The sequence below is a fragment of the Chaetura pelagica genome, unplaced genomic scaffold (genome assembly GCF_000747805.2).
Source record: "Chaetura pelagica isolate M959 unplaced genomic scaffold, ChaPel_1.0 scaffold235, whole genome shotgun sequence".
Lineage (NCBI taxonomy): Eukaryota > Metazoa > Chordata > Aves > Apodiformes > Apodidae > Chaetura > Chaetura pelagica.
The window spans coordinates 1,975,102-2,003,012 of NW_009953215.1; the positions used below are offsets into that span (position 1 = coordinate 1,975,102).

A 27,911-nucleotide genomic window follows, 5' to 3' on the forward strand; every position below is an offset into this window, starting at 1 on the left:
TAAGCCAATATATAAAGTTGGGAACATTACCACAACTTAGCAAATCTTACATTGTCAAAGATTAATTTCTAGTGCCTGACCTAACAGGACCATTTTGTTCACAGTAATGATTCTGCGCTCTAGTAGCAATGAATAGCTGATGTCTGAGATACTGTCTCGATGGTTCCTACACTACATAGGAGTGTTCCTACAGGAAAAGACACTTGCAGCAACATGAAATTTGAACTCTTCTTTAAATATACTATTTACTGAATTTCTCTGTTTAGTCTAGCACATCACACTTTTTATTTTAAGGACATGATACAGCATCCTATGCACCACACAGAACTTAAAATTGTTATGTTTTAGCTAGTCTCTCTGGCTGTTTCCTAGCAGATTTAACTGGCCTTTGATAATGTTTTCTTTTTAATGTTTTTGCATGCTAAAGCTGAAACTGCATTAGAAAAACATAAGCTTGCATAATGTTGATTTATTCTAGGAGGTATATTATGTGTGATGGAAATTCTGATTTTGACTTTGTGTTTAAAAAAATTACTCTGTTTTCTATCTCAAATATTTTTCCATGAGTAAATTGATGTTAATTTTTTTTTCCACAGAGAAACACATTCCAGGCTGTTTTAGCCTCCTCTGACTCCAGTTCCTATGCTATTTTCCTTTATCCAGAAGATAGTTTGCAGTTCTATAGTACATACACCAAGAATGATGATGGAAAGATTCCTGCTATGGTTGGCTTTAGTCAAGCCTCTACAAACTACTACTTTTGGGAAAAACCAGGATCCTACAATGTGATTGCTAATGATGAAGACAGCATTAGAAACCTGCACCAGTATGCTTTTTTGTTTGTTTAATCTCTCAAAAAAACTTCAAGGAGTTCCATGATTTTCTTAATTGTAGCATTACTCAAAGATCCCATTAGCCATTGCATGAGAAATTGCAAAGTCCACCATTGACAAATATCTACCCTCTTGAGGAATATGAGGACTTCACAGAATCACAGAATCTTAGGGTTTGGAAGGGACCTCAAAAGATCATCTAGTCCTACCTCCCTGCCAGAGCAGGATCACGTGGAGCACATCACACAGGAACGTGTCCAGGCAGGTTTTGAATGTCTCCAGTGAAGGAGACTCCGCAACCTCTCTGGGCAGCCTGTTCCAGTGCTCTGTCACTCTCACAGTAAAGAAGGATTTTCTGATGTTTATGTGGAATCTCCTGTGCTCAGTTTGCACCCATTGCCTGTTGTCCTGTCACTAGACATCACTGAAAAACTTAGACTTCGATCAAATTTTTCAAAAGTCCATAGCTCCATTGTCACTGGTAGGAGCTGCTGTATGCTTAGCCCTTCTATAAATAGGACCACTTAATATTTTAACTCTTTAAAGTCTATCCTGGGCTGTTTTGGTTATTTTCTTTTCAAAGAAAAAGTAAACAAGAAGGAAAGGGAATTAGTTAGAAAGTTCTAGTAAGTGTTAGCAAGATCTTTGTGGCTGAAACATTTGCTTCTGCTCCTATCACTTTGGAGAGGAGATTGCTAGAAATTCTCAAAAAGAGAACTCTGGATGTGGAAAAAAAAATGCTATACAAACTGTCCAGGGTGCCTTATAACTGAAGATAAGTATGTAGATAAGATAATTAGACAGTTTTGTCCTGATAATTCTCATGAAAGGTAACATTTTGTGTAGGCTAGAAATAACATACAACTTGTGCTTGATCATTTTAATTTGGCTTATGTTTCTCTTTGATAGAAGCAGCAATGCTGGGAAGCAGGGTGTCTGGGTGTTCGAGATTGGGAGCTCGTCTGACAGTATTGTGCCTGCCAAGATCAGCAACGTTTTGGAGACTGTAGAGACTGATGAACAAGACCAGGAGATGACTTCAAAACCATTTATGTCAGACTATGGCTCCACTGAAATAAGACAGCAGTATGTCACCAGTAGCATGGACAGCACAGAAGAGGATCAGCTCCACGTTACGTACAGTGTTCCTCAGCTAGCTACAGAAGACTTTCTGACCTCATACCAAGATGTAACAGGAACACCTCCAATAGATTCTTTTTATAGTCATCAAGATTTCCCAACAGCAAAAGCTCCACCTCGCCAGTTCCAGGTCCAGCAGTTCCCTCCACAGCAACCCCAAGTCATAGATGTGGAAGAATTTGATGAAACTGGTATAGGTAAGGTCTTCTGAACAGCTTGGGTCCTTCTAATATATGGATAGGCTGCAAAAAAACCACAGGTGTGCAAGAAATTGAGCTACTAAAGAAATAATCAATTTATTTTTCAATACCTTTGTATCTGAAAATCTGGACACATTTAATGTATTTGTGTAATTGATAGGCATAGTTAACTCAGATGTCACGTCAGATTCAGATCTTGCCAGTCTAGTAAACTAGTTACTCAGTTGATCTCACAGGAGGACACATGTACAGTGTGTCTGTGGAACCTGAATCCCTCCAAAGGAAAGCTTCCTGTAGAGATAACTGTATTGCTAAAATTGACACGTTCATAGTGGGAACTGATTTCCCCATCTCTTTTGCCAAGGGCTATTATTAAAGGTATGATTTAACTTGAATAGCTGCATTAAGTAGCTGTTCCTGGTAGGGATTTTAAGATCAATTCTACAGAAACTTGCCTTTTTTTCTTTCAGAGATGTGTTACTGATTACAGGTGATTTCCTAATGGTTCGAAATAGTAATTGTTGTAAAAATGCTTGGCTAGGGTTTCATGACCTCAGATTTTACAAGGGTGGGATTAGCACTTCTGGAAGTGTTTATAGAACATTCAAAACAGTGTGACTGACTGCCCATGTGTTAATTGTTTCTTCAAGCAGATGCAAGATTTTCTATCTCTGTGAAATAATAAGGTAAAACAAGTAAGATTACAGGGTGCATCATTTGGTATATGGTCCTGGATACCATGTTGCTGTGTTTTGTTCTGAGGCTGGAAAGACTCCTTTTTGCTTTGGTTCGGAAACAAGGACAGGTTAAAATTACTATCTGGCTAGTTTTGCCAAGACAGTTGAACTGATCTGTATTAATATCAATCTGCTGAAGTAAATAGAATTAAACAGTTTTCTAACAAAGAGTCATAGAATGGTTAAGGTTGGAAGGGACCTTAAAGATCATCAGGTTCCAACCTCCCTGCTATGAGCAGGGACACCTCACACTAGACCAGGTTGCACAAAGACTCATCCAACCTGGCCTTGAACACGTCCAGGGAGAGAGCAGCCTTGATGTTTTCTGCAAAATATAGTAAGCTGTTCCTGGAGCATAATAAGGTTAGCAAAAATCAGTCTCAATTGTTTATTTTCCTTAAAAAGAAAATGAAAAAACTCATCAAGTGAGTCTAGAGATATTTTTAAACTAAACCAGGGATATGTGAATACTGTAGTAATTACATGAAGTATAAATGTCTGGCCTTATTTTCTGCAGTGTTTCGCTACCACACAGATGTCCAACAGACCTGTGCCAACAACCGTCACCAGTGCTCTGTTCATGCTGTTTGCAAAGATTATCCCAACGGGTTTTGTTGCAGCTGTATTGCTGGTTACAAAGGAAATGGCAGACAATGTGTAGCAGAAGGTAACTTTTTAAAAATTAAGTACACAAGTTGCGATTACACATGGGGTTCTTGAATGATTTGGCCTGTTTTCAGTACTAAAGAAGTGGTTAAAATACTTTTTGAAAGACCTCACTGAGATGTATTGAAAGGTATGTTAAAAAGTGAGCTATGCTTTCTAAAATAGTGTGGGTTTTGAATGAAGCAAACTATTTTCGGTGGTCAATCACATGAATTACACATTTTAACGTGACTTTCTAGAAAACAACAACAACAAAAAAAAAAAAAACAACACCAAAATTCTTCTGTAATTGACATAATTTAATAGATAGCATAACATCAAGTGTTTTTTGCTAGAACTAGGTGTGAAGTTCAAGTGTGTTATAATCAGATGTGGTCCTTGCTCTAGAAATGGACAATTTAAAAGAAATGAGCAAAAAATTTTGATCATCAAACTAAAGAGCATATCTTTGTCTGACTTTTAAGCTTCTTTAGTAAAGGGCTGATCTGCCAGATTTTTTACTGGCTACCCATTTAAGTTTTGTTCCTGTGTAAAATCCAGAAAGGAATTTCTTATGTATACACTTGTAATCCTCATAGTGACTTGACTAAAGTGTATAGATGCATTTCAACAACTCAAATATCTGACTGCAGACTTCGTGTTTTGTAAGGGAGAAAGCAAAACCTGCTGCTTAACTTTCAGTTCATGAAACTGAATTTTTCAGAGAAAGAAAGAAGTATCTGATGAATATGGAATTTGAAATCACCTGCAGGAAACTATATACAGAAGGAAACTAGCAGTCCAAAATAGCTGCTTCTTTAAAATGCTGGCAGTCTTAAAACAGTCAAGAAATAGGACAGGTTAGAATAATAGGTCTATTATTCTAGGACCTAATGCTGTTAGCCTTCTAATAGGGAATGAACAAATTTACTTTCAGTAGATATTGCCATGATGTGTGATCTTCAAAAGAAGTTTCTGTATGCCAGTTACTGTCAGAGATACTGTAATGGCGTAGTCTGTTTATGGAGTTATCCTTTCAGACAAAACTGTTAATGAGACTAAAAGGCATCTCTTCAGGCAGTTTTGGCCACTTAGTCATCTGTATACTGACCACACACATATGTGTGTACCTATGTGCCTAAGCAAATCAACACGCTGCTTGGAGGCAGTTTCCTATCTGTCGAATATTGTGAGCATTTGTTTGCCATTTATTTCAACACAAATATATTTGAACATAATGAACACTCTGAACACATTCCTTGGAGAGTATGTGAGAACTGTTGTTTTGTTCTGATGCAATGTATTGAATTCCCAGGTTCGCCTCAGAGAGTCAACGGGAAAGTCAAAGGAAGAATCTTTATAGGAAATAACCCCATTCCAGTTATATTTGAGAACACTGATCTCCACTCCTATGTTGTGATGAACCAAGGGCGTGCCTACACTGCTATCAGCACAATCCCAGAGACTTTGGGGTATTCTTTACTGCCTCTTGCCTCTATTGGAGGTATCATAGGATGGATGTTTGCTGTGGAACAGCAAGGATATAAAAATGGATTCAGTGTTACTGGTAACTTTTACATTAAAATCATTTTTAAAAACTATGCTATGCTTTCCTCTGTCTTGAGAGAAATGTGTCTGCAGAAGCAATACAGGATGAAAACATATTCTGAGCTGCAAATGGATTGTTTTGTCATCAGACTTCTCACAGTTCTTCTTGTTTACAATGTATAGATATCAGACTTTTTAATTTGCTGTCGGTGCATAAGCATGTAAGTGTGTTAGAAAGAATAGCTTGGCCAGTTCCTGTGCAAGGAAGAGATTGTTAAAAAGGATCTGATTTTTGGTACTAAGTTGTAAAGAGCTATGGAAAAAAAGCTTCCCCTGCATCTATTAGAGGTCTAATATGTTAATTGCCTGATTGTGCCAACAGAGCAGAAGAAAAATCCAAATCTGACCTCATGAAGGTCTGAAATTCTTTAACAGAAGCAATTCCTGCATTAGATGCAAAAGATTCTCTTAACTTATTTGAGGGAAACCCCAGTTCACAATTACAGCTTTTTATAAGAGTTTGATGCCAAATCTCATTGCTTGCGCACATGACTTCAAGATGTTGATCAGATCTGTTCTAGGAGAACATGTGTTTCTTTTTAAAATTTCATCCTTTATAACCCTGTACTGCAAATTTAGTGGAACATCACTTTTTGTTTTGGACTTGTCTTGGATTTGGCGTGTTTGAAGTTTGTCCTGGAATTTATAACATACATTTCACTTGGTTTTGATTTGGAAACAGATGTACTGGGTTTTATTTTTTTTTTAACTCACTGTATTCCTAATGGAGGTTAAATTTGCAACTCCTTTGCCATTTTAACTAGTAGGATATGGCCTACTAATGTTATCTTTGTTTGAACATTTCTTTTATTATTTGAAAAAACCTTCTTCTTCAGACTTACTTGCAATTTAGTGTGTTTAGTGCTTAAGAAAATATTCCTTGCATTATCCAAGGTTATTATCAGTATACCTCTGAAAGATATTTTCAATTAGTAATTAAGCTGCATCTAAGCTTGTGGAAAATAGTAATTTATATTTTATCTACTAGAAGCTTTAAATAGAATGACTGAGAAACTGCTGTTAAGTGATTTAACTAATGTTGTTTCTTTAGGTGGGGAGTTTACACGGCAAACTGAAGTGACTTTTCTTGGCAACAATGAGAAACTGGTTATAAAGCAGAAATTCAGTGGAATTGATGAGCATGGTCACCTTACCATCAGCACAGAGATGGAGGGCAGAATACCTGAGATCCCATCTGGTGCATCAGTCCATATAGAGCCATACACTGAACTCTATCACACTTCTAGTTCTGGTAAGGTTCCCTAAGAATGAAATTATAAGAAAGTGCCTGTTTCTCAGAGCAGAGAGTAAGACAATCTGAAAAACATTATTTTATTCCCTTCATAGCTAGTGTACTCAGGATCCTTAAATTTACAGAAAGTTGCTTTTTGCCTTTTAGGAACAGGTCCCAGAAGAAGGTGAATTTAGAAATATTTTCATTATCCCATTCAAATATTTTAATTGAAAAAATGTTTGCTTTAACTTTCTCTGAGCTCTTCTTTTGCAAAACATTACTGATTTCCCTTTTCATTGGTCTCATTTTTTAAACTGCTGATCATAGTCATACCAGTTGCAAGCTTTTTTGTAGGGTCCACAGCTCTTTAGTAAGAACTGTACTGCTGTATATTTTTTCTGGTAATGTCATCAAGTGGGCTTTGGTCTTCTCTGAGAAGACTATGCAAACCAGTTATTCACCAGTATGTGTTATATAAACTGCATTGCAATGACTGTTCCTTGTGTTTGTAGCAACATTTTGTTAGTATTACACGAGCTGAATTTGAATAATTTGAGCAGAAAATCAGGAGCTTCTTAATTCCCTTATCAGTTTCCTCCATTGTCTCTTCACTACTTCTCTCTCTCCTGTCTCTCTCGCCTCCCCCGCCACTCTCTCTTCCATATCTCTGACTCCAAGATTTCGTAGGAAAGCCATTCTTCATTTCAATATTTAGAGGGGAATCTCTCTTCTTTTGCTTTCCTCTTCCTGGGTAAAATTACGGGTGTTTCAAAATAGCAAAACCAAGTGAGGTTGGAGAGTTGCTGCTGGTTGGCCAGCCCAGCTGTCAAACAGCAGCGAAGAGGAAGCAGGCTGTGGTGCACCCAGGAGTGCATGAATACTGGAGACAATACACTTTGCTCCAAGGGCACACTTTGATTGACAGAGATAGCTGAAAATGGTGTAGGTGCATCATCACTGCCTTATATCCACCAATGTCTGACTTTGGTAGCCAGTGAGGGACTCCTCTTGCTGCTTTGCCTGTCATTCTGAACTGTGAGGAGGAGGAGATGGAGGTAGCAGAAAGCTTCTGCTTTGGGCTGAACAATTTCAGAGTTTTGGAGAAGTTGTTTGAGCAGCATGTGCTCTGTGGAACACCTGCCTTGGCAGAAATGCTATTTAAATGGAGGAAACGTAAGGGGCTGGAAGGAGGCATCATTCAGGCTGGATTTGATTTACAAGTACTCACTTATTCTTCTGCTGCCCTATGACACTTTGATAGCTTAGCAGAAATGCAGCTTTTGCTAATAGTTGCATGTGGATTGGTGCAGCTGTGTTCTGGAATCCATATGAGGAACAGTGGAGTTCTGAGGAGCTTTCTCATAAGACAGAAAACTGTTGTGAAGCATACAAGAGCTCTCAGACATGCAGCTTCTTCAAGACTGTCAAAGTCCGAGGCCAGTAGACCACATTGGGCTAAAAGTGGATGTAATTTGCTGCTGATGACATGGCTCTTGTCCTTCTTAGCTTATAGATCCGTTATGTAAGTTAATCTAAAGAAACCTCTAAGATTCCTGAGTTGAATTTTCCTTTCTTTACCTGGTAACCCACAAAGTAAAGTTAAATTTTTTAGATATGTCAAGATGAATTATATGACTCATTCCTCAAGGCTGTGATATGCAAGAACAGAGTTAGCCTAGTCAAGTGCCTACTCCTTTGTATGTAAAACAGCACTTTCATTCCTTCTTGCCATTGGAATTCCTGTTTTCACTACTCAGCCTGTATCCCAAGTCTACAGGTAGCATTGGGCAGAATATTTTTGCTCTCCATTCTGATCAGTGTGTTTGCTGCTGTGTTGCAGTGATCACTTCATCGTCCACCAGGGAGTACACAGTGACAGAGCCAGAAAGGGATGGGGTTGCATCCACCTACACGGGTGCCTATCAGTGGCGACAGACCATCTCGTTTGATGAATGCATTCATGATGACTCTCACCATGCTGCTCCTGCCACTCAGCAACTCTCAGTGGACAGTGTATTTGTCCTGTATAACCGAGATGAGCAAATTCTGCGATACGCTATGAGTAATTCCATCGGCCCAATCAGTGGTATGTATGAATTGGAAATATTTTTCTCCTTTGTGAGTACATAACAGCAGTCTTATATATATTTTTTTTATTTATTTATTTATTTATTTTTTTTTTGCCTACCTTAGCTGGGTTAAATTAATAACTTACTATTGATTTGTTGCATTAGTCAGTAGAAGTTTGGGTCCAGAAATGAGGAGGGTAAATGGGACTGTTGAAAGTTTGTTCACTTAGGGAAGGGTATTTAAGTGATTATCTCCTCTTGAAATTCAATGGAATTTATGTCTAATTCCTTGAAATACTCTCAACATGCTACCTTGAATCTATTACTGCTCAGATACATGGAATGTATAATTTATCTTTACCTGATTTATAGTTTCTCTACTAATTATTTTTATGCCATCAGAGCAAAGGGCAAAAGAAGGGAATAAGATTTGCCATTGAAACAGTAAATTTCTGTAATTTATCTTGGAACATGGCGTTCTGTCTTTGGAAGGTAGGCAGCCTATGAAGTGGCTGCCCAATTTTGTCTTTCTAAACTAAAATCAAAAAGAAAGCAAAGGAGCAACTTGAAAATGCACACCAGATGAGTACAAGAAAGGGCTGTGCTACTTTCTGTTTGTTACAAAGATAAAGTTCTGCTAATTAAAATGAAGAAACCAGGCTGTTAAGGATCACATTTTAGGTCAAGTGTCAGTGGCTGGAAGATGCATTATTGTTGGATAGAATCATCATGGCTAACTATGATCTCTCTTTTCAGATGGTTCTGCTGATATTAACCGGAATCCTTGCTACACTGGTACCCATAACTGTGACACCAATGCAGCGTGTCGTCCGGGAACTGGAAACCGTTTCTTCTGTGACTGTTCAGTTGGCTTCCGTGGAGATGGAAACGTTTGTTATGGTACCAAAAAAATGTCATTAAAAATCATAGAATTGTTAAGGTTGGAAGAGACCTTAAAGATCATCTAGTTCCAACCCCCCTGCTTTGAGCAGGGACCCCTACCACTAGACAAGGTTATGCAAAACCTCATCCAACCTGGCCTTAAAAGCCTCCAGGGATGGAGCATCAACAACCTCCCTGGGCAACCCATTCCAGTGCCTCACCACCCTTATAGTGACAAATATATATAGAGAGAGTGACAAAATGACAGCAAATGTAGCTTGGAATGTATTGACCTTCAGGACTAATCATTCCAGCAAAATGAACTGTCCCAAAAAGCTGGTTTTGAGAAAGATGGATTAGAGGGATGCTGGGGTAGTTGATGTAGCTCAGTAATTAAAGTAAGTAAGTTTGGCTGTCTTGAAGAGTCAAACTTTGGTATGTTTTGTTAGCTTATGTATCATCTTCCCTACCTAGTTTGCCTTTTCATAAATCTTGTGGGAACTTAGCTGTGAGAAGTGAACTGTTCTGCAAGCTCTGGATAAAATGAGCCAACTAGATTAAAAGTTCTTGGAGGAGATGAAGAATTGTACATGCACATGTGTACAGAGCACAGATATGTGGAGCCTTTTGAAATAATCTTTTTCAAGGTCTGCTCTGAAAATCCCTGCTGTTCAAGGAGACATTAATTTCCCAGCTCTGTACAACTCGGTATTCTTAATGTATTTTCGGTTATGCTTTATAATCAAATAACAGCACAAATACTTGTTTTCAAGAGGTGAAAGTGGATATTAATGAAATATGCATCACTTCTATTAGTTACCCGAGTTGTTTCTTTACTAAACAAAAAAACAACACCCCAACTTCCCTCCTGTCCCCCCCCCTGCCCCCTTCCAACCCTTAAATCAACTTCCAAAGGAAAACAGCAACATCTGTCCCTCCCAGTCCTCTGGTGCTGTGAGTTGAGCAGCAGTTGGTTAGAAATTTTAGAACACCAGGTTGGAAGGGACATCAAGGATCATCTGGTCCAACCTTTCTTGGCAAAAGCACTGTCTAGACAAGATGGCCCAGCACTCTGTTTAACCAAATGTATATGGATAATGAGAGGGGAAGTCCATCCTAAAGTTTATGCTTCCCCAATAGTCATCACTGCTTGTGATCAGCTCGTAGGATGCATTTTCTTCTTCTGTAGCTTCTCCTTCCTTTTTGATTTAGTTGTCACTTACTACTTCTTTATAGAACCTCTTCTCCATTTTTTTGGTGCAGATTAGCTGACGACACAGTTAACTGAAAACCTGTTTTCAGGTTACTAATATCTCTTAAGAAGTATGGTCTCTCCAAGATGTAGTTTAAATATATAAGCCTGCTGTTATTCAAGGGTTGCACCATTGCTGCTTTTTTTCTGGCATCCGTATTAAATGCATCTTTGTAATAACTGAAATCCTTATAATATTGTAGACATTGATGAATGCTCTGAGCAGCCAGCTCTATGTGGCAGCAATGCAGTCTGCAATAACCAGCCGGGGACCTACCGCTGTGAGTGTGTGGAAGGATACCAGTTTGCAGCAGATGGGCGGACTTGTGTTGGTGAGTTTCACATTTCTTAAAAGCCCTGCCACCAGCTTTCAGGCTGTGATTCGCCTCACACAGACAGAAAACAGAGCTTTTAGGATCAGTGCTGATTTCTAATGTGAGCTGAGTTTATGAGTTCTAGCTGCAGTCAGTCATTACAATCCATTAGGTAACCGAAGAAGGGGCCTAAACTACTTTGTTTTCATCTCATAAAAATGCCACACACAGAATGTTTCCAAATAGAAAGTGGAAATGATTATTAAATACTTCTGTCCTTTCCATATCAATATTTAGCTGTAGATTTCACATGGAAGTAAACTTCAAATTTGTGAAAGAGGAAAATTAAAGTGAGCAGTAATTTGTTATTTTGCAGCATCTCACTTTCAAGATGTCATAGGGCTTTCTCTGCATTTTTTGTAGTCCTATGCTTTGTTTTTTTGAGGTTTTATGTTTTGCTTCATTTTTTATATTTGTTTCAGAATTAGATTTAAGAGATTGAAATTTAGTTAAGATTCATCCTTTAGACAAGACAGTGCACAGGTCTAAACCAATGTGTCTATGCTATTGCAGGCTTGTTCTGAAGTGATAGTTAATCATGACGAAAAGGAATTGTAACTACAGATCACGCCACTGTTAAAATGTTTGAGATTTGGAGAAAGTCTAGCTGGTTTGTTAATTGACCATTAAAACTTCAAATTGTCTAGTTGTCACTTAGTTTTCTTTATTTAATGAAAAATTCTTCTGGAAGAAGCCTGAGCTGATTTATACTTGCTAGACTAAGGTTGTCCTAACCAGGGCTATTTTTTCCTCATTGCTCTGGTTTCCACTAAAGTTGTAGAAATTCCATTTGGTAACTGACAGAATTGCAAGTTAATTGTGTGGGATGTATATTGAAAAGTGAATTTTACATGGAGAAAGAAAAACCATAAACTTTAACTTTGAGAACATTAAGCTGATTCTTTTGGGAGTAATTTATACTGCAAACCTCAAAAACTAAATAAAAACATCTACAAGGGGCAGATACAAGAGAGATCATGACAAATGGCAGATAGAAGAGGCATAATGATTCTACTGGTAAAGATGGAACTGTCAGGATAGGATATAGTTTAGATTTTATTTTTTTAGTTAGAAATTTTGTCTATGCAGCCTGACTTTAATTCTGTAGTGACAAAACCTATACACACTCTTCCAGTATGTTTGTTTGGACCAGTTGCTGTTTCTTTTGGAAAAAGCTGATATCAGCTGAGGATTACAATTACTCCTGTTGTGGCTGCTTTGTGGTAGAAACATAGCTATACTTTGATCAGCTAATTCATTCAGGTCTTTCCTCATTATAGCTGAGACTGTTCTTCAGCCAAGAATGAGGAGCCTCTATCTTGCAGCAAAAGGTTGCACACTTCCCTTAAGTGTGTGACTTTGCATGCTGTGTGTTACATTCCATCACAAGCCCCATTTCTCTGCTTCAGTAACAATTGCCATTCACATCTCACAGTGCACCCTAGGTCTCCTCTCTGTTGCAGAATGGTTGGAAAAAGCAACTTCTTCTACCAGGACACTGGAAGGGATAGGGTGAGATGCCGAAGAGTGGGTTTATGTTCTTTTCATTATGTCCACCACTGCTCTTTTGTCACTTGGACCTGAAAGGAACATTCTTCCCTCCAGTCATGACCTCTCTGGCTTCACTCTACCACTTTTCCATTAAGTTGATGTGTCATACTTCTACCCAGTGCTAAGTAATACCTTGTCCATCTTGAAGGACTTTGGTTTTATCCCTTTGTTCAATCAGAAACAAGCTGTGCATCTGTAAGACTGAAGAGAGTGATGATGAAGTCTAGTCTAGTACACTAGGACACTAACACATTAAATGTCATGGTAATCTTTCTCCCAACTCCACAGGGGAGGGTTTCATAACCCACATGCAACTTGAACCACAAAAGGGGCAACAACTACCCTTTTTGTGCTCTTGCAGCTTGCTCTGGAATACCAGCTCTGAATCAGCTTTTCTGGAACTGCAGCTTTTTCATACCAGCTGTGTGACTCACTGGATAGCTTTAGAAGAGAGTTGTAAATAAATCCTTTTCTCCTATATGTAGGCTGAGGAATTGGAGGGCTTGGGAATTCCCTTTAAGCTCCAACTCCAAATCTTATGCATTTATAATGCAGTTCTGAATAGATTATTTTGTAGGCTAAACTTTACTTCATCAAACAGAACAGATTATTCTAACAGTGATGTCATCTCCTCCAGAGAAATGGAGAAAATTGCTGTTTTCAGATCTGGCTCTGATGACAGATTTTTGTTATTTCCCTGCTGATACTGTGCTAGTTTCCATCTGTGTACTGTGATGAAAGAGGCATTGTAGAGTCTCAACTTGGTACTCTATCAACTCCCCATAAGAACTGTGTAAAGCAAAGTTCTCAGTGAACTCTGTGTTACAGGAGCTGGAAGTTCATTCCTAGATACACACACTGCAAACTCATCTGTTTCTGGGCCCAAAATGTTTCTAATATTTTTCCTGTTCTTATTTTAAATACCGTGATTTCCTTTCCTCTTCTCTGACGTAACAGGTAAGCATAAGCAGGATTCCAGCAACTGCCTGAAATAATTAGTGTGTAAAGCAGTGACTCTGAAGTCACTGCTGTCAACAATGACAAGGTTATGAAAAGCTGCAGGACTGGTCCCAGCTTCCACAGTTGATCAAATGTCTCTCCAACAGTTGACAAATATGTTTATCTTCTATTGAGTGAGTCACAGCTCCTGTCTATTGCCAAGTGATGACAGCCCTGGGTCAGTGCTAGGTTAGTGGAGTGGGATATCAAATAATTTCCAGTGCAGTGCATTAACACCAGGGAAGGGGAGATCTTGGGAAAAAAAAAAAAATCCCAACCCCAGAACAAAAAAACTCAGTTTCCTTTCTGTCCTGTGTGCTTTCACAGCTGTTATTTGCTCCCCATAAACTTATTAAGAGCTTCAGACTTTGCACACTAAAATTCACATTTTGACCCCCTCTCTTGTACATCTAACCTGCAGCTGTTGAGTACGTCGTAAACCATTGCCAGGCAGGCACACACGGTTGTGACATTCCTCAGCGTGCTCAGTGTGTGTACACTGGAGGATCCACCTACATCTGCACCTGCCTCCCTGGCTTCTCTGGAGATGGGCATGCCTGTGAGGGTGGGTAGCACCATTTGTTGTGGGAGTTTATGCTTCTTATTGATGAGATAAATGCAGAAACTGCAGTAGTTGCTGTTAGCAGACCAGATCTTTATCTGCTGGAACTGTTTACACTGTATTGGTTTATATACCAAGGTGGTGACAAATGATGTTCAGACTATGTAAAAATAATTATATCAATTGGAGTGGAGAGGGGGAGCAGCTTTACCTAACTACATGTTGAAAACCTTGTTGGCCAAATCCTGCTTCTCTTGCTCTATTGTTTTCCTTGCGAAACATGGGAATATATTTCTAAAATACTGTGTGAGTTATCAATGGAAGTTACCCATCAGAATTACAGAGTGCAGAACCTATAATATATGCATGTTTGTTTTTTTCCTTTTCATTTCTGCATAAATGTTCTTCAAAAGTCTGCAGTTCTAATCAACTATCCTAAAATAGGAGCCTGAAAGTAATATGGCAGGTTCACACTGTAATTCATCACTCTGATTTGTCCATCAGAAGGAACAGTTAACTGAGATTGATATTTTTTTTACAGATGTAGATGAATGTCAGGAGGGCCACTGTCATCCCGATGCTTTCTGCTACAACACTCCTGGGTCCTTCAGCTGCCAGTGTAAGGCAGGTTATCGTGGGGATGGTTTCCGGTGTGTGTTAGGAGGTAAAATTCTATAGTACTTGAAAGTTGGAATGGAAATATAATTCGGGAATTGGAGGATATGTGTTAATTTGGTTCCTCTCAAACACATTGTGTGTTGTCTTATTGGGGTCTTTATTCTTTCTCAAGTCTTTCAAGTTCTGAACTTAACCAAGCTTGTGTCAAAATCTGTATCATAATTACTAAGACTATTCCACAATACCCCATTCTGTGTCCCATTTTATGTTTTGTTTGCTCTGTCCCCAAGCTGTTACTATCTTTTGAAGTTGCCTCGTGTAAAGGTTTGCTTACAGATTGACTTGGTTTGCATACAGAGTAGTCACTTACTATAAAATGTCTGGAACCTTTTGTAACGCAAATGAAATGCAACAAGTACAGGAAAAAAGTGAGGGATGAGACCAAAGCATCTGCACTGTTGTTTTCAGTGGCATCTAGATGCCTACATGCCACATATAGCCACAAAGAGTGACTAACTCCAGTTTCTAACTAGTGCTTAGTTGTTTATGGATTTATCTGGCTTGTTCTCTGTTTAGCAGAAAGTTCTTTACCCTCCCACACTTCTGTTCCTGCATTAGTAGTTTGGGCCTCAAAGTGTAAAACTGCTGATCTTGAAGGTATGCTTTAAAAAAAAGTAGAACACTGAAGCCCAAAGTGGCATTGTTATGGTTACTTCAATTCAAAAGTGTGACAAACCTCTGGGGCAGCACTCAGGTTTTGCAAAATGGTGAATGCTTTCGTCCAGGAAATAAAGCCTAACTTCTTAGTGTATTCAGAATCAATTCTTCTGCTTTTAAGATTTTTGCTGTTGTGCGGAACACCTACACCTCTCAACAGGCTGAGACTCAAACCGTGCAGGCGAGAGTGAGAAAGACATAGGGCCACAGGGAAAGAAAGCAAGAGAAACCAAGACTGGGGAGGGAGACTGTCTTTATAATTCACATGGTGTCAATAATACCCAAAGTAGTTGATGATACAAAATTGAGGGTTCTTTAATAGTGGGTGTGCTGGCTTGAAAGTGCTTGTCTGCTGAAACTTGATGTTTTTCTTTTGCCACCATATTCCCTAATTATGAAGTTCTGACTTTTTTAGCACAGTGTCTTTAAACAAGTTGAAAGAACTTTTTTAGGCACAGAAAAGTTGCAAGATTGGTTCTACTTTTAGATCATATTTACATGGCTCTTCCTCACATGCTCAGCAACACGTGATATGTCAAATCACCCCATGCTTGTAGACTTTTCTATCATAGGTAAATTGTAGGAAGTTTTGCAGCATTTAATTTTGAAGTTCTAGCTTTTGCCACTTTGTCAGTCTTTTAATATTATTTTTAATTAACTTTTCATGCATTAATGCCCATGTGTATTTTAATGCCAGATGAATGAAGAACTACTTAGTGTTTCTGACCTGTGTCAAAATCTTTAGCTAATGAACCAGCTGGTAAAACCAGAATTATTCTTTCTAGAGGAGAAACTTTGTGCTAATAACATTAGCAAAATCAAACCTTAAAGCTTCAGGTTCTCCAGGAAGAATTGTAGAAGTAGAAGTATTGCTTTCATGTCTGGCAGATCCCCTTTGTAGCTGAAACAGGCAGTTTGGGAGACTGATACTTTAATCCAACCAATTAACTTTATTACCAGTACACAATTATTTTTTTTATCTGAGTATATGTGAGAGCATATTTAAGTGCTTTTGATGTATTTGTTGAGAATACCTTTTCATATGCAGTGGTTAGTGTGTCTACTGAACTGCTAAGCAGTGTGCTATTTTGTAGTAGATTTGTTGTTTTTTTGCAGTTCATCATGTATACTTCTTAGTATTCTATACTCAACACAGTTGTATCTTGAATGGGGATCTTTCACATCACAGAGTAATGGTAGTAACAAAATGTTTTGGAGAGTTTTGTTGTATCTGCTGTTTCAGTGGGTGGAGATCTGCCAGGTTTTGTTAGTCTTCATATGTACCTCTTTGATTTTTATTTTTTATGCTATTTTGTACTACCAGTAGGATATAAGCTTTAGATATGCTTGTATCAATTGGCTTTGCTCATTAAATACTCTGAAAATCTGCGTAGCTAAGAAGTCTCACTTTTGCTGAATTCTGACTGAAATACAGAGTATCTGTAATGCTCTGCTAGTCTGCAGCAATGGCAGTGTTTACAAAAACTTAGCTACTCCTCCCTTCTTAGAGAGTTAATAGAACAATAGCTGCCCTTGGGTTGTCATCTGTTACTAAAGCTTTAGTACTTGTAAAATGGCAATATCCAACAGTTAATAATTGCCAGGAGATAGAATAAAAATATACTTTCTGAAGCCTAGCAAAAAGCAGCTTAGTTTACTTTAGCACCCAATTTGTAAAGTAAGTTGCTTCAGCATGGAGATTTGAGATGAGGCTGTAGTTAGAGACCCTTTCTTCCCCTTTTATACCAGCTAAGGTTTTGATCTAATTAGCCTCAGTCAAGTCACTGGAGTAATTCCTGGTTCTTAAAAGCATGGGAAGTTTCATTCATTCAAACTCTCTGTTCTTTTTGCTACACCCATTTCCAATCCATGTACAGCTGTGGGTGTTTGTTTGGTGTCTTTATTATTGTATGAAACCTACTGTTGAATCTTACCACTGCTGAACAGAACACCTGAAACAAGTAGACTAACAATTAAAATGGATTTGAGTCACACACGAGAATATCTGTAGAACTGATCCAGCAGGTTAATGAAAGAGTTAATGATGCTGGAATGTCCCACTGCTCAGAGCTATTAAGAAAGTCTGTACTTCATTATTCCCTCACGCTTCATTTTTCCATTTCAAAAAACCCAGATGTCTGAGTGTTTCTACCCCAGACACTGTTTACTAAACAGAAACAAATCTAGATTCTTAGAACTAGGGGTCTGACTGTTAAGAGACATTTGCTGTTCCTCTGTCTACAATCCCTTTCACATGAGAAATGCACTTAACAGGGCAAGGCTTTAAGTGAAAGATTACAAAGGAAAATGAAAGGACAAAGGGAAGTGTGTATTTTGTTTTGTTTTGTTGTGGGGGTTTGTTTGGTTGTTGTTTTTTTAAGTACCTTTGAGAACAGCAATTAAAAATGTCAGTATAACTCCTTGTGATATGTGGGGAATAAAGTGATCCACATAGAAAATTAAAAGTACTTTTTTATTACATACTGATTCTGGACAGAGAATCACTTCTGTCTTTAGCTTGTGAATGAAAAACCTATTTGAGTAGGTACATCAGATCTTTAAACATTTTTGAATGCTGCTGCAGAATTAATTGAATTTGGTTTAGAGTATCAGACTGTAATCCCTCCTGCAAAATGGAAGGGAAGAAGTCCCATACATCTCTTTCTCATTCTGTTTTCTTAGCCTCCATCAATTTTTTTGGCAAAGCCCATAAATCATTTCTCACAGTGCTGCTGCAAGAGCTTTCCTTTATGACCAAAAAAGACTTCTAATGTTAATATATGTCTTAAGGGTTATTTTTCTCCATTCTGCTTGTTTCTTCAGTTATGCTGGAAATGTATACGTTTTTCACCTGACCCACTTTACATATCCATGCTATTTCCTTTTCATTTTTTCAAACTCCGTTCTTTATTTCAGTAAGTTAAATTTCAGATTGCTTCTGGTAGTTTATGAAACAAATAAAAAAAATGTTTAAAATATTAAATACAAATGTGTTTTTTCTGAATGTATGTATTTAGCTTGACTTCAGGATGCACTCTTCTATGTATCTAGTCTGACTTGCATGTGCTGTACGTCCATGAACCATAACCTCTTCATCAGGCCTTTGATCCCTGTTCTGCACTACAGCTTCACTCTTAGGAGCACTTTTCTGTACACTGGTTCAATTTTTCATTATCCTTTTGAGCTGTGGTTACCAGAGCTGGACCCAGTATTCCTTTAATCATCTCCCCAGTCCCACATTGCTGCTTTATACCTGTGCAGTGTTCTCTGTGTAGATGCTGAATTCTTACATACACCCCTTCACAATCCCTGTAACACTGAGCCTGAATACTGCCATTTTGTCCGCTCACAGTTATCTGCTGATAGCTGTTATCTGCTGGTAGCTGTGATCTCCTGGTATCTTTTTTTGGTTGTGGTTTCCAAGATGAGTCTATTTTTAGAGGCTGGTCTACACAGTGTATTCCAAGAAGTGTAACTTTCCGTTGGACTGTGTAAATTTAATTGTTTATTTCAGCTTATCTAGTGGTGAGGTCCTGTCTTTCTCATGTTTTATGGACTACTTCCACATCAATGCAACCTGTAGTTGAGTATTTTCTTCTGGAATCCTAATAGAGGAATTACATTTTTTGATAAGGAAATTTAAAACCAAGACTAAGGTAATATGGGAACTTACTAGAAATACCACTTGTTCATTACATTTGTCCACTGACTCAGGTGATTTTTCAGTTTTAATCACTTATCAAAATTTATACTGTCCTGTGGTCATGAGTAGAATGCCATAGGGAAACACAAAGCTATTAAGTCAGTGTGTTGCTTTTGTCAGCCAAGCATCAACTGCATCAAAAAGCAGTGAGAACAGATTTTTGCTCAATTTTATAACAGATGTTAATCAGTAGTGTTTAAACATAGGTACTGAGAAACTTGGCCCTGCTGTTAATAGAAGGCTATTGCCACCTTCACCTTCCTGCATCACTGAAGATTACCCAGGTCTTGCTCTTACTGTTTGTTTCATCTCTGGCAGTATGAAGTAACCCTAGTGTGTATGATTTTTCTCATCATTGACATGATCCTTTGGCTTGGCTTTCAAATGTGGGTTTCAAGAATAGTAAGAACCTCTGAAAATCAGGGCTGGCAACCTGTGGGTATGGAGCCTTGAAATAGGTTGGACCTGGTTTCCATTTGCTATGACCAGGTGGTATAGTAGATGTAACAGCATTATTTGTTCTTAGCTCTACCTGTTGTAGTTAATGGAAGTTTTCTTCATGCCAGTCAGGAGATCAGAGAACATTCCTAATGTCAATTTATCTGTATCTTTGAAGAGTTTGGGATTAAATATTACTGTATTTATATTAAAAGAAGAGCACTAAGAAACCTTGTTTAGGTAGCTCTGCTGAAGGAAAGTTGCTAGCCATAAGGTTTGTGTTTGGAAGGTGGCTTACAAAGTAGCTCTTGTACTGCTACCTAAATACATGACAATTCTTGATACAAGTTTTGTCTAACTTGTGCTGTTAGCTCATCAGGGCAGAGAATGTACTTTATTTAGTGTGTCAATCTCATCTTTCAAACTGCCATAGCTAGCCTGATTTCAGACAATTAATGCAATCTAAAGCTTGCAAAATCAGATCATCTCTTAATCACACTGAATGAAATGTATGACTGTACAAGTGGTGTAAGGAAGCTATCTGAACCAGATATTCATCTGTATCTAAGGTCATTGTGCCTTCATTGTTGCATAGGGCACAATACTGGAGTGGGATTCAGCTCTTTCCTCTTTAGGTGTCTCTCAACTGGAAGCATAGTAATCCTGGTCATGATTTAGAGAGAGATAAGGAGAGAAGAAATACATTATGGATTCCAAGTGCCTGGTTTGGACTGTCATAATTAGTTTAGGAGCTTGTTTTAGTTTATTAATTTTAATATTGGCTAAATTCATGTTAATGAGTTGAAGTGAGCTTAACGTTGAATGACAGGTTAAAATGATTGAGTCAGCATAGATGAACATGGTCATACTGGTCTTACATCTTTTCAGAATGTTTCTTTAACATAGATTACTTATCACACTTGATACTGTAAAAAACGTATACCAGAAATATAAGCGACTTTCAGGAGTACAGAAGCAATAAAATACATAGTTATTTCTAAAAGCGAGTGGCAATAGGCTATTTGACATCTTTCTATGCAAGTGAAAAATTCATGTTTATGGGATTTATTTTTTTTAGAAAGAACAAATCATATTCTCCGCCCTCTGGAAGTGAGTACTAATTTTGAAAAATAAGCTGGTTTACTAGTTTCTTGACTTTAGGGGGGCTAATTACATAAGCAGGCTATTTGTGAAATTGGTGTTGATCATAGCAGTAGAAGTACTCTTCAAAAATTCCATCACTATTCCTGTATAAAATCTGCTGATGCAAATGTGAACATTGTCTTGAAATTAGAACAGACATCGGTATTTCAAGTTACCAATAATCCAAATATATTTTATGTATAACAGCTGGGTCCTATCTGGGAGTCTATTATACACACTTGTTTGTATAATACATACTTGCTAACTCATTTTCATAAAGTTGATCTAGTCTATTGTTTTTTTAAAAGGTAAGCTGTTGGATATTCTGGGAGTTTCAGATAAGAAGGACCAATGTCTTTTCTTTTTTGTTTTATCTCACTGAGGAGCTAATAGTGTCTCTCAAAAATTACATTAATGCAATAAAGAATTTGTTCTGCAGTGAACAAAAGCAGGGTGGGTCAGTTTGCCAGTACTTTGTACTCCCCCTGCTTTCTTCTGAGTGGTGCATGTAATTAGAACTGTAAAAGAAAGCAAGTGTGGCAAAACTATCCAGTTGTTGGAATCAGCATTTCTTTTATCTACATAGTGCATTGAATACATGTGAACAAAATTTAAGGTAGATAATGGAGGCTTTCCTTCAGGATTGGGTTTTTTAGGTTGATTCAAGGCTCTCCACCACCCACATTAAAGCTGATGCCAAGTATTTCAGTTGTTTAGAGTGAGCTGTTCTCCAGACATTGATATTTCTCTAATTGTGTCCAGGTGCATGAAACTTGTCCAAAGCTTTTGCTTGCATAACTAGTTTAAATAATAATAATAAACTACCCTTCCTTTTTGTATTTGTGTGATTTACACCCCAGTAGTCTGTGGGCACATGGGATTAGCTTTTTGCTCAGCTGGGCTGAGTCTGGTCTGAGACACACAGCTAATGCTGTGTGCCAGGGGGTGTGAAAGCAGGGAAAGAATAAATGTAATGTTAAAGCCTCTTCAGCAGACAGTTTGTTGTGTTTCTAACTGTTTGTAGAAATCATGACAGGAAAAACATACTCCCCCATAATTAGGGATCTTTCTCTCCCAATGCACAGAAACTTTCAGGGTTCTCAAGTGTAAGGTAAAACTAGCCCAGATTTATTTGTGTAAAAAAAAGCAATATTGTTTTTATTATATTCTTTTAGTTTCATTATGTTGTTTGGCAACTTTGGTGTGGTTAGTAGGTTGAGAATGTACTCCTCCCCCTCTACTCTGCCCTGGTGAGGCCACATCTGAAATATTGTGTCCAGTTCTGGGCCCCTCGGTTCAAGAAGGACAGGGAACTGCTTGAAAGAGTCCAGCACAGAGTCACAAGATTAAGGCAGTGGAACATCTCCCTTATGAGGAAAGGCTGAGGAAGCTGGGTCTCTAGCTTGGAGGAGACTGAGGGGCAACCTCATTAATGTTTACAAATATGTAAAGGGAGAACGTCAGGTGGACAGAGCCAGGCTCTTCTCAGTGGTGTCCAGTGGTAGGACAAGGGGCAATGAGTGCAAACTGGAGCACAGGAAGTTCCATGTAAACATGAGGAAAACCTTCTTTACTGTGAGAGTGATAGAGCACTGGAGCAGGCTGCCCAGAGAGTTGTGGAGTCTCCTTCTCTGGAGACATTCAAAACCCATCTGGACACATTCCTGTGTGATGTGCTCTAGGTGATCCTGCTGTGGCGGGGGGGTTGGACTGGATGATCTTTCCAACTCCCTGTGATTCTGTGAAGTAGAAATATATACTGCTCTAGAAAACATTCCCTGTTACATGACAGATAATACCATAAGTATTGTGTATTTTAGTTCAGACTGTTTTATAAATTTTAAACCAAAAGAATTGAATCTCTTGATAACCTGTTAAGTTAGTCTTTCCTCTGTAATCTCTACAATAATTGATACACATCTGGTGTAGCCATTGTGCATCGTAAGTTTCTCTGAATACCTAGCAGTATTCCTGTTTTCTGTTTAGCCTTACTTAATGCACTTCATCAGGAACTGGACAATCTGTCACTGCAGTTCCTTTCTTGGGTCCAAAAGTATCGCCACATCTGAAATATTGTGTCCAGTTCTGGGCCCCTCGGTTCAAGAAGGACAGGGAACTGCTTGAAAGAGTCCAGCACAGAGTCACAAGATTAAGGCAGTGGAACATCTCCCTTATGAGGAAAGGCTGAGGAAGCTGGGTCTCTAGCTTGGAGGAGACTGAGGGGCAACCTCATTAATGTTTACAAATATGTAAAGGGAGAACGTCAGGTGGACAGAGCCAGGCTCTTCTCAGTGGTGTCCAGTGGTAGGACAAGGGGCAATGAGTGCAAACTGGAGCACAGGAAGTTCCATGTAAACATGAGGAAAACCTTCTTTACTGTGAGAGTGATAGAGCACTGGAGCAGGCTGCCCAGAGAGTTGTGGAGTCTCCTTCTCTGGAGACATTCAAAACCCATCTGGACACATTCCTGTGTGATGTGCTCTAGGTGATCCTGCTGTGGCAGGGGGGTTGGACTGGATGATCTTTCCAACTCCCTGTGATTCTGTGAAGTAGAAATATATACTGCTCTAGAAAACATTCCCTGTTACATGACAGATAATACCATAAGTATTGTGTATTTTAGTTCAGACTGTTTTATAAATTTTAAACCAAAAGAATTGAATCTCTTGATAACCTGTTAAGTTAGTCTTTCCTCTGTAATCTCTACAATAATTGATACACATCTGGTGTAGCCATTGTGCATCGTAAGTTTCTCTGAATACCTAGCAGTATTCCTGTTTTCTGTTTAGCCTTACTTAATGCACTTCATCAGGAACTGGACAATCTGTCACTGCAGTTCCTTTCTTGGGTCCAAAAGTATCAAATTAGTGCTTAAAGTTGATAAATGAACTTTAAAACCTAATATACCTTAAAGCAATGAGTTGTTTCCTTTCCTAGGTTCTGTTAAAAAGTTCAGCATCTGCCTTATATTGAGATTTTTTCTCATGGCTGTGAAGGGCAACTTGACTTTCAGCTTTACAAAAAAACCTTTGTCCAGTGTATGACATGGCTAATTAGTCACATTTTAAGGCCTATGGATAATTGCCAAATGAGCAGACATCGGGTTTCAGAGTCAGACAGAATGTTCTTGGTAATGTGGCTCAAGGAGAAAGACAGTGTTTTCCAGCTTCTGTTTATGATGCTCCAATGTAGGAAGCTCCAGGGGGTCTGTTTGACCTAATTTAAACTAGTCAGTGAAAGGTAAAATGACATAATTTTAAGGGAAATGTGTCACCTTTGGGCATAGGGCAGACTGGTCCTAGAGGTGCACTGAAGGGCTAAGCCTTCAGGGATTGTAACAGTGCGGTGTTCCTCCAGTGGTAAGAATAATTGTGTTATAAGCAGTCAGCATACATTAACTATTAATGGAACATAGTCATTAGTTAAAACAGAAATACTCACTGATCTGGTTTTTGTGGCTTTTTTTTTTTTTTTTTTTTTTACAGAAGTGGAAAAGACCAAATGCCAGCGTGAACGAGAAGTAGCTCTTGGAAGTGGAGGCGCTTTCTTTCCAAGGGAAATAAGAGTTGGTCAGTTCATTCCCCAGTGTGATGAGCATGGGAATTACCTACCCACTCAGTGCCATTCTAGTAGTGGATATTGTTGGTGTGTGGATAGGGACGGAAATGAGATTGATGGCACCAGAAGCAGCCCAGGAGTTCGACCACCATGTAAGTGACTGAAGAAGAACTTGTTTCTTCTGGGTGTCTCTCCACCCGTGTGCACTTCTCCCACATGTGGGGCTTAGTCATGCCTGTGAGGTACAGCACTGACTTGGAGCAATGCAGGTCTTTACTCTCACAGGGACCATATCCCTCATACTTCAGCCCTTCAGTAATTCTGGCATTCACTTTTCCATCAGCCAGGGCATCTGGATAACTGTGGTGTGAGCTTCTGAATAAGAAAGTGGTTTTCTAACTTCTTCCTTGCCTTGAAACTGTGACAGGCCCCTATAGTTTGTGCTCTGTGGGAGCTGTGGCAAAGCCAAATGCGGTAACTCGCTTGCCTCAGGAAATTAAGGATGTTCCTTCCTATTCTTCACTTCAGCTGCAAAATAAGGTTTTTCTCAACATTTGAAGGAAAGAGCAATTACAGGGCTGGACATGAAAAAACCTATTATGTCGATTGCTCCTTCTCTGTCAGCCAAAGGAAAAATTCAGAAGCTTTCTGCATCTGATCATAGTTATTAGTGTCTGTTTATGGGGCTGTTTCTTAGAGGTCTGTAATTTTGTCACTGCAAATAACAGACAGCCTTGTTATGCTGTACAAGCTAATTTTTTCCACATCTGTTTCTTTCTCTATTAACAAGGTCTGAGCACAGCTGCTCCTCCTGTTGTTATTGGGCCCTCTGTTCGACCAGATACAGTACCTCTGCCACCAGGAACACACTTGCTCTTTGCCCAAAGTGGTAAAATTGAACACGTTCCACTGGAGGGAAACAATATGAAGAAAAATGGTGCAAAAGCACTCTTGCATATTCCAGTAAGTAACTTACTATACTAAGTCCACATGTTTTAGAAGACTTGTGAGAAAGATTAGAGTGTTTTTCTATGTAATTTAGGTTCCAAACTCAGTTTTTACTCATTATTCAAATTTCAGTAACCTATCACTTTGTCACAGAAAATTCCTGCCATGACTAGTCAAAAAGCCTAAAACTGAACTGTTGTTTAAAGGCAATTAAAAAAAAAACAAAACCTCATAAGACAAAAATCTAATATAAGTGATCTGACATGCATCCAACAGCTCATCATATTAACTTTTCTACAGCCACACTTCCATTGACTTTCTGACTCTGGTGTATAAAAGTCTAGGAGACCTGCAGGAGCAGTGCATGGAGAGCTTGCTTTTCTTTTCTCTAGCTTCCTCAAAGATTTTTTCCTAAGTCATAATCTCTTCCTGTTTTTCAGTCAAGTCTCTGTGCTTCTTGGCTACAGATATATATTACATTACTATTTTTTCTTTTTTTTTTTGCTTCCTTCTCCATGTGCAGACCCAGTGGGTGGTAAATCTTTTTCTCACACTTCTTGCTACTGTCTTGAAAATCTCTTTCCCTTGAAAATGAATCTCTGATGCTGAGAACCTCTCTTTTCCATCACTGTGACTCACACCAACTCTTCTCACTCTAAGTTTCATCACATTGATCTGTTTTGCCCAAAGCCTGGGATTTCTGTTTTCATTCCAGTGTTACTGTATTTGTAATAGATAGTAATACCAGGTACCGTGCTGGCCTCTTTTTTACATTACTGTGACTATTTAGTAGATCAAATACTAAATTCCACAGATTCAGTTTAGTAAGTAAATAGCACCACAAACTGTGCTGTAATGTAAGGACAAAATCAAACTTTTGTCTCTTGTCTAAAGTTCTGCTACAATAACATAAAAATAAACTAAAATACTGTGTGCAAAATGGGGTTGGTAGGCTGATGCTGAGATGTGATTCTAAATCCTTGTCAGCTAAGATTGTATCTTCAGGCAAGATCTTCCAAGAGATAAGAGTCAACTCTTTATTAAAACTTTATATTAAAATGAAACTTTCAGTCTCTGCTAATAGTATTGTCTCTGCTTGTGTTGTCTCAGTGTTGTGTATTTGTGAAGGGACAGCGCTGAGCAGTGTAGAGGTGTTCAGATTGTTTTGTAACCTACAACATTAATGTATGCTGGTGAGTCTTTCTAAGTTGCAAGTTACAAAAGCAGCAAAGGCAATAGATCTGGGAATCCACGTGAAATATTGGTTTTATTCTGAAATTCTCTTTTGTTTGCCTGGAGGGAAGGGTATAAACTCTAAACTCAAACTCTAATCCCATCTTCTCCTGCCTGGAAAATTGCATATACATGTTCCTAGTTTCTGAGCATATTCTTTCCAGCAGAATTATTTTTGGAGCATTTAAGCTATTTTTATTTCAAAAACTTACTTTGCTAGAACTTTTTTGATGCTACATAACACTTTGAAATGCAGCCATCATGCGTGGGTTGGTAAGTAGACAGAACATAGGGTAGATTTGATAGAAGCAGTTATTCCTCCTTGAAGGGGAAGAATGAGGGGGAAAAAAGCACATGAGAAATAACACAGTAAAATAACATGAACTTTCTTTAGTGGATATGCAGGTGAAGTTATCAAAGTGAGTCAAAATATTCAGTAGTAGTATCTATGGTGCTGCTTTGAAATAAGATAATTGTAGATGGTGTCTGCAAGTTAAAAGGGACTCATAATTTAAATAATTTTTCTAAGCTATTCTACAATGACTGACACCCAATCTTTTTCTTTGCCTGACAGCCCATCTCCCACCTTTCCTCAATAATTCTGTTTTTCCAGTCTTGAGGCTTAGATACATAAGCTAGTGCTGTTGGCAAAAAATTGTTGTTTAGCATAAGCTAATGTAATTTTCTTGTTGACCAACAGGACAAAGTTGTTATTGGGGTTGCTTATGATTGCACAGACAAAATGGTTTATTGGACAGACATCAGTGGTCCTTCGATCAGCAGGGCCAGCCTGCATGGTGGGGAGCCAACAACCATCATCAAAACAGGTAACAGAAAAACATTCTTTCTCTTGCTACTCCCTAGGAATGGCATTATAGACTTTAATTTAGTAATACATACTTCCCAGGTGTCGCCTGAGCTTTAGCATTACAAGTTGGTATTATTTGGATAAACAATAACCAGGAAGTCTGGATAACATAAAATGAAAAAAGATCTGCTCCCTGTGCAGTAGCCCTTCGCTGCCTTTCCCCTGCTAAGATAGACAAGAAGTTAGTTGTCTTTAAATAAGCTAAGTTCAAGTCCAAAAGCGGGAGCAGCACGTCAGGGAGATGTTTCTATCCTTCCCTGCAGTTGCAGGATACTGTCTCTGTCTAACCATTGAACATCACAAGGGGCATTTTGTTTGAAGGCTGATTTGAAAGATGAATTAAGCTGATGTGATGATTTTAAAGTATATCTCGGGGCACTAATGGGTGCAGTGTTCAGAGGCTCACAGTCTGGGCTTTGGACAGTATCGGCTCCTCACAGCTTGGAGGATTTCTGTACCCAATTACAGGCACAGGCTGTGCTTATATTTTTACTGTGTCTAACAAGGCAAATGAGAACCCTCCTTTGGATGCTTTGCCACTTTTGGGGAGGAATCTTAAGGTAGGCTTGAGGCTTTTACTACTCACTGCTTCTGGATGA

General features: G+C 38.6%; 1 protein-coding gene across 1 annotated transcript in view; it reads left to right on the top strand.

Moving 5' to 3' along the window:
• Window positions 1–27,911, top strand: part of NID1 (nidogen 1) — a 46,475-nt gene that overhangs the window by 8,412 nt on the left and 10,152 nt on the right. The window contains exons 4-16 of the mRNA XM_009997600.1: window positions 597–826; window positions 1,743–2,170; window positions 3,428–3,577; window positions 4,871–5,122; window positions 6,215–6,415; window positions 8,238–8,483; window positions 9,223–9,366; window positions 10,804–10,932; window positions 13,946–14,089; window positions 14,628–14,750; window positions 24,191–24,415; window positions 25,054–25,226; window positions 27,145–27,271. Coding sequence (XP_009995902.1) covers window positions 597–826; window positions 1,743–2,170; window positions 3,428–3,577; window positions 4,871–5,122; window positions 6,215–6,415; window positions 8,238–8,483; window positions 9,223–9,366; window positions 10,804–10,932; window positions 13,946–14,089; window positions 14,628–14,750; window positions 24,191–24,415; window positions 25,054–25,226; window positions 27,145–27,271 — 2,572 coding nt within the window. The remainder of the gene's footprint in view (window positions 1–596; window positions 827–1,742; window positions 2,171–3,427; window positions 3,578–4,870; window positions 5,123–6,214; window positions 6,416–8,237; window positions 8,484–9,222; window positions 9,367–10,803; window positions 10,933–13,945; window positions 14,090–14,627; window positions 14,751–24,190; window positions 24,416–25,053; window positions 25,227–27,144; window positions 27,272–27,911) is intronic.